This window comes from Mycteria americana, chromosome 1 (assembly GCF_035582795.1).
Source record: "Mycteria americana isolate JAX WOST 10 ecotype Jacksonville Zoo and Gardens chromosome 1, USCA_MyAme_1.0, whole genome shotgun sequence".
Classification (NCBI taxonomy): Eukaryota; Metazoa; Chordata; class Aves; order Ciconiiformes; family Ciconiidae; genus Mycteria; species Mycteria americana.
This window is the reverse complement of record NC_134365.1, coordinates 153,287,254-153,299,717: the sequence shown is the minus strand read 5'-3', so window position 1 is coordinate 153,299,717 and position 12,464 is coordinate 153,287,254. Positions and strand designations below refer to the sequence as shown.

The 12,464-nt window shown below is 41.6% G+C and overlaps 1 protein-coding gene across 1 annotated transcript in view; it reads right to left on the bottom strand.

The window, feature by feature from the left end:
- The window catches only part of LOC142420741 (pinopsin-like), a 90,675-nt gene that overhangs the window by 57,456 nt on the left and 20,755 nt on the right, over positions 1 to 12,464 (bottom strand). Inside the window, exon 2 of the mRNA XM_075524957.1 lies at positions 8,801 to 9,126. Coding sequence (XP_075381072.1) covers positions 8,801 to 9,126 — 326 coding nt within the window. The remainder of the gene's footprint in view (positions 1 to 8,800; positions 9,127 to 12,464) is intronic.

Here is a 12,464-nt window from a genome sequence, read left to right as displayed (position 1 = left end):
GAATTTGGCAAAGGTCAAACAACTGCCCAGTAAGGAGATGCTGAATATTGACTGCTGTGTGCCAGTTGAAGGCTGTACAGAAAACTTGGAAATATTGTTTTTGATTATTTTCTTGATGATGCTGATTATAAGTTATATGATTACATTACTTTGTAACATTTGATAATCCAGCAGACCCCTTTCATTACATTTTACTAAGATTTATTCCAATTCTCTCAGCCTAATATGAGACTTGTATTTCAATTAAGTTCCCATATCCTCATGATGATGTGACAGAAAACATCTATCCATTCATATGCAAATTGAATCTCTTTTTGCTTGTGAATTATATGGAATTATTATATCTTTACGGCAAGGTTTAAAAAGGAAAGGCAAAGTTATTTATCATTCTTCCTCTATACCACCAGAAGCTAGGAGAGAAAGTATGCATGAAGACCCAAAGGGAAGAAATAAAATTTATTAACATAGAATAAAAAAATAACAAGATATGGTTGTCTAATGAGTATAGCTGACTGGCTGAGCATAGATGCAGTTAGGGTCAAACATATTTGAAATTAAGTCAAATCCCAAATGTACTTAATCACATTTGAAAGAGATGAGCTACAGGAACCAAAGGACCAGGTGACATCATCTTCACCTGAATTACATTTCTTAGGACTTGTTTCATTGAATAACTAGAAGGATTTTGAGCTTTGCTTCTAAAAGGCCTATGACTACAAACCTGTTTTTATTTAGGGCTTTTAGAAGTTAGAGTTAATAGTACATAATTGCTTTATCAGTTTTCTCAACAGAAGTCATAACTTCAGTGACATCAAAGATAAAGTTTTAGAAAATCAAGTTCCTCTATAAATAGACTTATGAAGCATATGAGGGAATGATGGAACACTTATTACTTTTCCATTCTAGTCTTTGTATTATGTGAAGATAATTTCTTTTCAGTTTAAAGCATTGAGCATTCTGCCCTAATGTGTTGTCTTCCTACAAACAATCATTTCCAAATGAGCTGGAGAACTGGAAACAGTCACAGGAGCGATCCTTCTACTTTATAATCCTTTCCTGACTACTTTAATGAACAATGATGCAATAATTGCTTTTAGAGATATTTTTAACTGTTCCACATAGTACAGACATAAAGCAGGATTAAGGACTCAGAAGTCATAAAAATCTACATCTCTTCTTTCCTTTTTCTCTCAGACTTTCTTTGCGGGCACAGGAGATTTCAAAACCACCACTGTCATTTATATCCAATGCTTTCAAAAATATACTAGAGTCAAAATCTCACCATACAGAATTCAAAATTAGTTTCTTCAGGTTTATAATCGAGTCACAATTTCACTCTGGGGCATTACATCTTAAATAAGAGACAGAAGCACTCTTCCTCCACTAAATTTGGTAATTTGAAGTCTGGAAGAGGGGTAACAGCGAGAGGACCAGGCAGCTCTCTGCAGTGTAACCCTGACTGTCCCTGTTCCCCTACCAGGTGACTAGAATCAGAAAGGTTCAAGGGATGCAATAAAAAAAGGTGATCTGGTTTTCCTGTGACACATGGAAGTCAGAAATCATGTGGCACTTTTCAAAATAAACAACAAAAGTTGTTGTAAAGGGAAATAGTCAGGTAATTCCACTACCTGAACCCACATTTTGGTCACTAGTTAAACTAGCAGTTTATGAGGAATTAAGCATTAGTAGGTGCACCACAGGGTGTAGGACAAGGCATCCTGGTAAGGCCAACTTCTATCTCATGTGTGCTAGTCTTAAAATTTTCATTTAATATTTTTTTTCTTGGTTTATTTTTGTCAAAAAACAAAGTCAAAGTAGAACTGGGGTAATGACATGAAAGAATGTATTAAATGTTTTCCATTTCTACTTTTTCCTTGCTGTTCTCAAGTAAAAAGAAAAAAAAACAACACAGTAGTACTATCAGGTCAGGTCACAAGTCCATCTACTCCGGAACCCCGTGAGACAGTGTGACCACTGGCCCTTTGCCCACTTTAACAAATGGTCTATTGCACCAAGCAAGAATTGCCCGGTCAGATGTGTATTACACTATGTGCTTAAGTCTCCGTGCTCTGCTTACAATCCTTTTTATTGTTTTCCATGTCCTAGCTACAACCCATAAAGACCTGCTGAGCTTTGTTCAGGCACAGCTTTCGATGAAAGACGACTGGCAATGAGATGAGCCAAGATGAGAGTCTCCACAAAAACAATCTGAAAACTCATCTTGAAACAATGTTCTGGGATTCTTCTTGTCCTTGGGCAGGATTTTTATGTGCAAGTGGGAGATAATGCAGACTGAAGAGATCTCTCTTAAAAGTTTTACTAATTTTCATTAGGCTGGTTCATATGAGTTCTCTGGGCCCCTCAGTGGAGGATTTTAATCATATTGTGCCTTCTGCGCTACAGTGATCACAATGCTAATCTCTGTAATTCCACTTTTGGGAGCCCACTTTTCAAAGTGTAAACAACTGACACTGACTTCATAAAGAACATTTTTCCAGAGGGAACACAATGGTAGAGTCATAGAGAAGCATCATAAGCCAAAAACTGAAAAAAAAAAAAAAAAAATCTAATTGCACTAGGAGAAATAAACCATTCTCAGTTTCCTTCTCTTGTTCTGTAGAATGTGCATGAATAAAATATATGTGAATAATATTTTGTGAGAGAGAAAACTTTGCCCCTTTCTACTTATAGGTATCAGACGCATCATCTCTAAAGGAAAACTTAGGGATGAAACTGAATTTCAGCATCTGCAGGAATGGAAGAACAGGTTTCATAAAAACAGGAAACAAGATCAGCATGAGTGAAAACAGGGACTCTGAGGGAAGAAACGTCTAATAAAATATTTGTGTTTCTCTACATCTTAAAATCTGATGCACTGCCAAGTTTTCTAACAACTTCTGAAACCAGAGGTTTTCTTTGGCTCTCCGTTTTGAGCATTATTTTGCTTAGCACCTCTGAAATGCTCTCACTATTCAGAGCTAACATTTCCCTGGGACTTGTTCAACCTGCCCCACCGCTTGGGCCAGGCTGAGCTCGGCTCCTCCGACTGTGTCGCACAAGGACGGCAGCAAAGGCCATCTGCAGAACCAAACTCAGCCATCCAGATAAAGCCATTCTTGAAAAAAACCCATACCTTTAAAGAAAGTAAGTTGAGCAATTCCTAAGGGTCTTCGAGCTTGATAAATGGCAAGAGCTCTGAGATAATAGTACAGTCATGTTGTAATACTGTTTAATGGCATTTGCTGTTAACAATATTCATACAGGGATGCTATTGCCTTGTAATTCCTTGAAAAGACAATCTTTTATAAAACCTGTATTACTGAAATCCTTGTGCCTTTTACCATTACACAGATTGCAGATGACTTCATGGGATCTAGTAATGCCTCGAGTGACAGAATGCTACAGCACCTGACTAAATTTAGAGAAGAAAAAGAGAAAAGCAGACCTACAATTACTGTCCCTGCAAAGAGAAAATGCGGGCACTGTGCCAATTCTTGCATTAACTATCCCAAATCTATTAAGATACTTCTTCCACCTCAATTAATTTACATTGCAGTATTAATAACGGCATGACTTCTGCACTCTTGATCTCAGGATGCAATACCATTAACGCTACAATGCTCTAACATAAAAACTTCTATGTACCTTGCAAAAATATGAAATGCGTATTTCAGAAAGTTTACCAAGCAGCTGAAGTTGGGATAATGCACTTATGTTTGCAATGCTCCCACATTTCTTCTAATATATTACACAGAAGGTCATAGAAGGACTTTAATCTATGAGGCCAGAACATTACAAGATAATGAATTTTTTGCCCACACCAGAAAGTAACAGCATTACAACGGATGTAGTAACCTCTCTTAACTTTTTTTTTGTATTACCCTACCTACTCTTTGTAGTTTTATGTAAGAACTACTATACTTTTATTTGCGTATTGCTCACCTCTTCCTCCAGTTTGAAACATGACATACTTTAGCATTTCATAATCTACCCTTTTTATTACAGAATAGTTAGAGGACCTCAGACCAAAGGAGAAAAAGTCTGTAGTTCAGTGACTGTGTCATGATACAGTCTTTGGAAATTTATATATATGTCACAGGAAATTTATAAAATGCAAGATTTCAGGATTATGGTACTGGAGGTATATACATCACATATATACATGGATGGCTATAAACTCTTCAGGAGGGATAGGCGAAGCAGGAGAGGTGGTGGGGTAGCCCTATACGTTAGGGAGTGTCTGGATAGTTTAGAGCTCGATGATGGTGACGATAGGGTGGAGTGTCTATGGGTCAGAATCAGGGGGAAGGCCAACAAGGCAGATATTGTGGTGGGAGTCTGTTACAGACCACCCAACCAGGATGAGGAGACAGATGAACTATTCTATAAGCAGCTGGGAGAAGCCTCACGATCGCTAGCCCTTGTTCTTGTGGGGGACTTCAACCTGCCAGATGTCTGCTGGAAATACAATACAGCAGAGAGGAAACAGTCTAGGAGGTTCCTGGAGCGTGTGGCAGATAACTTCCTGGCACAGCTGGTGAGTGAGCCAACGAGGGAAGGTGCCCCGCTGGACCGCTTGTTCACGAACAGAGAAGGACTTGTGAGCCATGTGATGGTTGGAGGCCATCTTGGGCAGAGTGATCACGAAATGATAGAGTTTTTGATACATGGAGAAGTGGCGAGGGGGGTCAGCAGACCTGCTACCTTGGACTTCTGGAGGGCAGACTTCGGCCTGTTTAGGAGACTGGTTGAGAGAGTCCCCTGGGAGGCAGCCCTTATGGGCAAAGGGGTCCAGGAAGGCTGGACTTTCTTTAAGGAGGAAGTCCTAAAGGCACAAGAGCGGGCTGTCCCCATGTGCCGAAAGATGAGCCGGCAGGGAAGAAGACCGGCCTGGCTGACTAGAGAGCTCTGGCTCGAACTCAGGAAAAAGAGGAGAGTCTACAACCTCTGGAAGAAGGGGCGGGCAACTCAGGAGGACTACAAAGGTGTAGTGAGGCTGTGCAGGAAGAAAATTAGAAGGGCCAAAGCTGAGCTAGAGCTCAATCTGGCTACTGCCATAAAAGACAATAAAAAATACTTCTTCAAATACATTAGCAGCAAAAGGAGAGCTAAGGAGAATCTCCAGCCCCTAGTAGACGGGGGAGGGAACACAGTGACCAAGGATGAGGAAAAGGCTGAGGTACTTAAAGCCTTCTTTGCCACAGTCTTTAATAGCAGGGCCAATTGTTCTCTGGGTACCCAGCCCCCGGAGTTGGAAGATAGGGACGGGGACCAGAATGGAGCCCCCATAATCCAGGGGGAAATGGTGAGTGACCTGCTGCACCACTTAGACACACACAAGTCTATGGGGCCTGATGAGATCCACCCGAGAGTACTGAAGGAGCTGGCAGAAGTGCTCACCAAGCCCCTTTCCATCATTTACCAGCAGTCCTGGCTAACTGGGGAGGTCCCTGCTGCCTGGAGATTAGCAAATGTGACGCCCATCTTCAAGAAGGGCTGGAAGGAGGACCCGGGGAACTACAGGCCTGTCAGCCTGACCTCGGTACCAGGGAAGCTGATGGAGCAGATCATCCTGAGTGCTATCACATGGTGTGTAGAGAATAACCAAGGGATAAGGCCCAGCCAGCATGGGTTCAGGAAAGGCAGGTCCTGCTTGACCAACCTGATCTCCTTCTATGACAAGGTGACCCACCTAGTGGATGAGGGAAAGGCTGTGGATGTTGTCTATCTAGACTTCAGTAAAGCCTTTGACACGGTTTCCCACAGCATTCTCCTGGAGAAACTGGCTGCTCATGGCATGGACGGGTGTACTCTTTGCTGGGTAAAGAACTGGCTGGATGGCCGGGCCCAAAGAGTGGTGGTGAATGGAGTTTACTCCAGTTGACGGCCGGTCACAAGCGGTGTTCCCCAGGGCTCTGTGCTGGGGCCAGTTGTGTTTAACATCTTTATCAATGATGTGGACGAAGGGATCAAGTGCACTCTCAGTAAGTTTGCAGATGACACCAAGTTGTGCGGGGGTGTTGATCTGCTTGAGGGTCGGAAGGCTCTGCAGAGGGACCTGGACAGGCTGGATCGATGGGCTGGGGCCAATTGTATGAGGTTCAACAAGGCCAAGTGCAAGGTCCTGCACTTGGGTCACAACAACCCCATGCAACGCTACAGGCTTGGGGAAGAGCGGCTGGAAAGCTGCCAGGCAGAAAAGGACCTGGGGGTGTTTGTTGACAGACGCCTGAATATGAGCCAGCAGTGTGCCCAGGTGGCCAAGAAAGCCAATGGCATCCTGGCTTGTATAAAAAATAGCGTGGCCAGCAGGACTAGGGAAGCGATCATCCCCCTGTACTCAGCACTGGTGAGGCCGCACCTCGAATACTGTGTTCAGTTTTGGGCCCCTCACTACAAGAGAGACATTGAGGTGCTGGAGCACGTCCAGAGAAGGGCAACGAAGCTGGAGAAGGGTCTGGAGCACAAGTCTGATGAGGAGCGGCTGAGGGAGCTGGGGTTGTTTAGCCTGGAGAAGCGGAGGCTGAGGGGAGACCTTATCGCTCTCTACAACTACCTGAAAGGAGGTTGTAGAGAGGTGCGGGTCAGTCTCTTCTCCCAGGTAACAAGTGATAGGACGAGAGGAAATGGCCTCAAGTTGCGCCAGGGGAGGTTTAGACTGGATATTAGGAAATTTTACTTCACTGAAAGGGTTATCAAGCATTGGAACAGGCTGCCCAGGGAAGTGGTTGAGTCGCCATCCCTGGAGGTATTTAAAAGACATTTGGATGAGCTGCTTAGGGACATGGTATAGTGGTGGTCTTGGTAGTGTTAGGTTTATGGTTGGACTTGATGACCTTAAAGGTCTTTTCCAACCTATACGATTCTGTGATTCTGTGATCACACAAAGCTGAGGACCGATGAGTTTTCTGATTGGGATTCTTTTTGCTGAAATATAACTTATCAAGGAAATCTTTTACAAACGCCAGGAAAGCATTAGACGTTTTGTGTAAAAATTTAGGGCTTAGCTATTCAAGACTTCACAAATACTCAGGCAGTTGTTATGACCCTGAGTCATAACAACTTTAGAGAGGAGATACGACTTAATCCTCATTGGAGTTCCTTTGCATTTAACAAGCATTAGTTCCCTAAGACCTGGCCTCCAACAGGTTATGCAAGATTGGGTTTGATTCTTTTTCACTTCCACCATTTACAAAATTTCTCAGGGCTCTCTAACCTCAACATCCCAGAGGCTTCCTGGCCAATCTTGAAAGCACATGGAGGACAGAGGATTGTGGAAAATGCTATTCCTTCTCCCATTTTTTTCTCTGGACAGTCAATTAATCAATCAACCTAGTCTTCCACCAGTCTACTCAGTCTTCATATCTAAATACAAAATGGCTATAGATTGCACCTATCTTTTCTATGATGCTTTGTTCCCTAAGCATGTTTGCCACAACTTCTTGAGACCCATCAGGCAGATCAATGAGATCTACTACTACTTTTAATATAATTGAATTTAAAAAAAAAGGTGACTAAAATAACACAAGCTTACATTTAGAACTAGAAGCTAAAGCACATGATACAGAAGCTTCATCCATACAAGTATTTGTATGTTGTGGGTGATGTCTGTTGTCAGGAATGACAGTGAGGGCTGAAGGGAAGAAGAGACAAAAGTTTAAGAAAGTTGTATCTTCTGCGTATTAGTAGTAGCACATGTTCCAAGATCCTGCTCCTTTCTTTAAGGTGATGGTAAAGGATACTGCTGCCCAGGGACCAGATATGGTCTGTAACTTCATTTTAATGGTTTACAATCAAGAGAAATTTTTTCCATATTACTATTTCACAGTATTAAGAGGAGTACTAATGTGTGATTCATCAAAGGGATTTTACTGGCCCGCTCAGCACTCAACCAGGAGAAGATTTCCCTTTTGGGCTTCAAGTGTTCTGAAAGTTTTGACAAATCATGTAAAAGGCACGACCTTAATTCCTTATGACTAATCAGAAGTAAACTACATCCACTTTAATTCTGTATGAGAGCCTCTATTCAGGGATTTACTGCTTTTTTTTTTTTTCCATTTAACACCTTTAGTTAATTCATCTGAACATTTTAGAGAATTGCTTTTTAGAGAACACCTATACACTCATTCCTTTCTGATTATTCATCATTAAACCATTTTTTTACTGTCTCAAGGGTATTCAGACTTTGCAATACCATACCCCCTGGCAGGGTCTTTTGGAATATTCACTTTGGAGTATCTGCAGTACCCCTTAAACCAGTCAGAGGAGTGTCGGCGTTGTATCAGTCGTAGTAGTAATGGTGGTAGCAGTATTTAAGGAAACCTTTAAATGTGGCCTAGAATTACAAGGAGAAGCTGATCCCTGGGATAACTCTGCAAATTGCAATAGAACTGCGTTACTGTAGAGTTAGGTCTCCACAGATTAAGAAGCAGAAATTATTAAAATGTCATGATTGAAAATGAGGAAGAAATGCTTGCATGGATGTTTTATTTATAGACAGGTAAACATGTGTTGGCTTCTAGGAAAACCAGATACGCTGGTTTTCCTAGAAGACAATATTTTCAAACCACAAAGTCAGTATCTATATGGATATTATCTGGTTGTTCTGGTTGGATCTCTGGAGTATGAAAAAACTTGGTGAAGACCTCCTGCCCCCTCCTTCAGGCCTTCTGTGGTCTTCTCCATTTGGTTTTACTTTGTTATTTTGCTCTCTATCATCAGTGCTTCCAAACTCGATAGAAGAGAAATGAAACATATGTATCAGACCAGTTTGCACTACCAACAGCACACAGCAGCTTACCTGTTTAACGGCATAAAGGAGGCGACCATAGCAGTACATCATGACCATCACAGGGATGACCAAGCAGAATATGAAGAGACAGATGATATAGGATGTGGACTTGGCCGACTCCGAGGACCAGCGTACCGAACAGCTGGTACCTGCACCTTCTATCCCATAACTGCTCCAACCGATCAGAGGTGGCACAGTCCAGATGAGGGAATAAATCCATGAACCTCCGACTGCCAGCAGTGCCTTCCGGTAGTCAGCGCTGCGCTTGTTGCACAGGGTGAGAGTGCTGTAGCGTTCATAGGACAGGACAGCCAGGGAGATCAGGGACACAATACCTGCAATGAATGAAGCAATTTAAATGCTTACTTCCATTATTTTGTGCAGTATCCATTTTAAACCCCAAGAAACAAGAGCTTTTCTCGCTATTAGATATTTGAAGCACAGTGAAAACTATTTCCATTATTCTCTATGCTTAAATCCCCACTGGACCTGGTTGCTCTGTCCATCATGTCAATTTTGTTTAACTCGTATTTATCTTATATTGGAAGATTTTCATACTTGAGAGCTATTCCTCTTCTAGGCAGGTTTTCAGATTTAGCTGTTTTAGTATTACCCAGGGGAAATCCATTTTCTACATGAACTAATAAAATGTTGAAAGATTCCCTTGCTAAGAAATATTCAATGTTTAACATCCATGAGCATTTTCAAATATTGCATTGACTTTTATACATGCAGAAGGCTTTATATTCAAGATTGGGAGCCCAAAAATGAAAGAAGATTTTGCACTTCTGCCCCATCAGATAAATACAGCTTCAGTTCTGACCATTTGTATATGGAAACAACAGACAACCCTTGGCATGAGTGTGATGTGGCAGGTCGTAACTTTATTTACATAGACATCACATAATTAGTCAAAAAGTGATTTAGGTTAACACTGAGCTCTCGGTGTCTGAGATCAGTTATCTCCTCCTGTGGAAGATTCAAAAATCTGGGTTGTAGGACATTTCCACTCTCTCTTTCAAGGTCCTAACCCCCTCTACAAATCTTTATGGATTTGCATAGCAGGTTCTTACTCATGACTCAGTGGGGGTTTTTTTTTGCTATTTCCTATGTTTTTGTTCTCCTTGCAGCTTCCTTACAGTTCTTGGTGACACAACACTGGATACCACTTCCAAGTATTTATGACAGAAGGAACTTGTTGGAAGAAATTTAACACCATCTTTTCCCATGGGTTACAGGCCCCTCCTTTTGGTCCTGTAGGATCAAAAACCTGAACAGACCTATGTCAGTCCAGCTCTTCCCAGGAATTCTTTTTCTTGATCCTTGCCATTAGTAACAGCCAACCATACAGCAGCATTGAGATCTAGCCTGCCAAAATTCTCTGGTTTTGAGTGGGACCTACTTCCAGCAAATCTGTTAACAAAAAAGATGATCTTCAGGGGAATCCACAGCTGTAATCCATTTTTTTCCCCACTTAACGGTCAGCTTCTCCTATAGCTCCTTCACAGGTGTGGGACGGAGGCGAGTCGGAGACTCCCCTGGGGATTGCACTAGTGTATCCCGTACCTGGGCAAAACAGCCCCCACATATAACCCCACAGGGCACAGCAGGATACTCTCCCCAGGCACAGCATTTTGCTTCTCTTTCCCCCACAATTCAGTCCTCATTTCCTAGTTAGCTGGATGCAGGCGCAGCTATTTCTGCCGTCCTGACAACAATTTGCAGTTACTTTGTGCAGAGCTGGGTATGGCAAAGGGCCCAGGGGGAATGCAAGCACTGCTTGCTGCAATAGGATGCCTTATTTCTCAGGGGAAGAAAAGGCAAAAGGGTGTGAGGAGAAGGCAACTTTTGATGAAGAAAACATCTTTCTTGTTACAAGTGCCTACTGAATTATTTTCTGTATATTACTGGGAAGTCAGACCTAAAAACTAGATACACTTACAGCTGTAAAGTGACACAGCTCCACCACATTCAACTGAATTATACAGTTTAAGAGTCTAACTTTAAACCTGTTTTAAGGATAGACTATTTTAGAGGCAGTGGAAACTTTCTGATCATCTCTCATCTAATCTGATCTCCTACAGAACACAGCTCTTGAAAGCCCCTGGCCATAATTCCTGCATTGAACACATATCTCAATATAGAAAAAAAAAAATACTGGGTTCTGAATTACAGACTCAAGAACAAAGAATCTACCACTCTCTTCTCACTTCCAGCCCACACTTATTTATCTTCCTTAGCATTGCCTCTTTCCATGCTTTTATCTACTCAACTAAAGAGCTTCTTGCTATCAAAAACATTTAGCTCATGTAGGTACCTAAGGCAAAAATCCAGATTTTATATTTGAAACTTAGGCCTCAGTAAGGTCATATAGATCTATTCATGCATTTCAGATTAGACCATCACAGACTAACAGAAAACAGTCTTGAGAATAAGAAATCTCTCCCCTCCCAGCTGAGTGCTCTACAGCAAGGTTATATTATTCTTGCTTTACCTCTGATGGCAACTGAGGGCACAATAGCCCTATTTTGATGAGATGGCAGGTGAGACGTACTTTAGTTGAGAATATCCTACAGTCCTGCGGGTGCGGTGTTGCCTGGAAAACCCAACTGGGGTATGCAAACTTCTCTAGCTCAGGACCCTGCTTCCTGGACGGCTGCTTTAGCCATTGGGCTCTCAGGTCAAGTCTGGCTGCCAGCTCAGCCTGCTCGTCCCTGTGGCTGCACTACTGCTCAGCAGCTTCTCATGGTTTATATTGTCTCGATTTACAGCATTCGTTTACACTTCTTCACATTTTTGCCTACTGCCTAATATGAGAAAGATGCTCAGCTTTTCTCACGCTGATATTTATGATGGACGGCTTTATGGAATGGATCTGACGATAACTGGCCATGAATGCAGTGTTGCTTGCTTTGAGCCAAAGAAGAGTCCTGTCTTTAGCTGGCATAGAATTAATGCTCAGTTATTAAATTAGGACCATGGCAATGTCAGTAAAAAATAAATCAAATATTAGCAAGCAGACAAAACCACAAAAGTTTCCTTTAAATTATAGCTAATCATTTTTCTTCTCTACACAGAAGACGACTGGAGACTCTTAATTACACACCTTGGCAGGAGCCATTTCATCTTTACTCACCTTTTATTATTGAGTTCTACTGACATGACACAAACTACATTTTTCTCCGGAGGACAAGAACTGTGATATATGGAATCCCAAACCACAAAAGTTCAGAAAAAAAATCAATATTTATCTTTTTCTTTTTGTCACAGTAAGACCTTAAGGTCTGTGGTATACCTGAACTATTTAATATCACTGAAATTAACACCACTGTGCCTTGACTTCTAATGCTTTCAAAACAACAAGGGAAAAAGAGGAAAGCACTGAAGGGGTAGTTCATAAGAGATATTAAGAGTTAAAAGAATTCCATGTGGCTCATGGTTAAAATATACTAAGCCAGGCTAATTATTTAGAAAAATTACAAATACTTTGAAAGAATTAAACTGGTGTTTTGAAAGACAGAAAATGATGAAATTAGGAGCCATTAAAAAAAAAAATTAATCTTTTTTTCCAACAGTGAGATACATTCAATTGAATTGGCTGTGAGTAATGAAAACACCTATTACCCAGGTGAGGAAGAAAGAAAAACAACAGAGGCCATGGGAACCCTCTCTC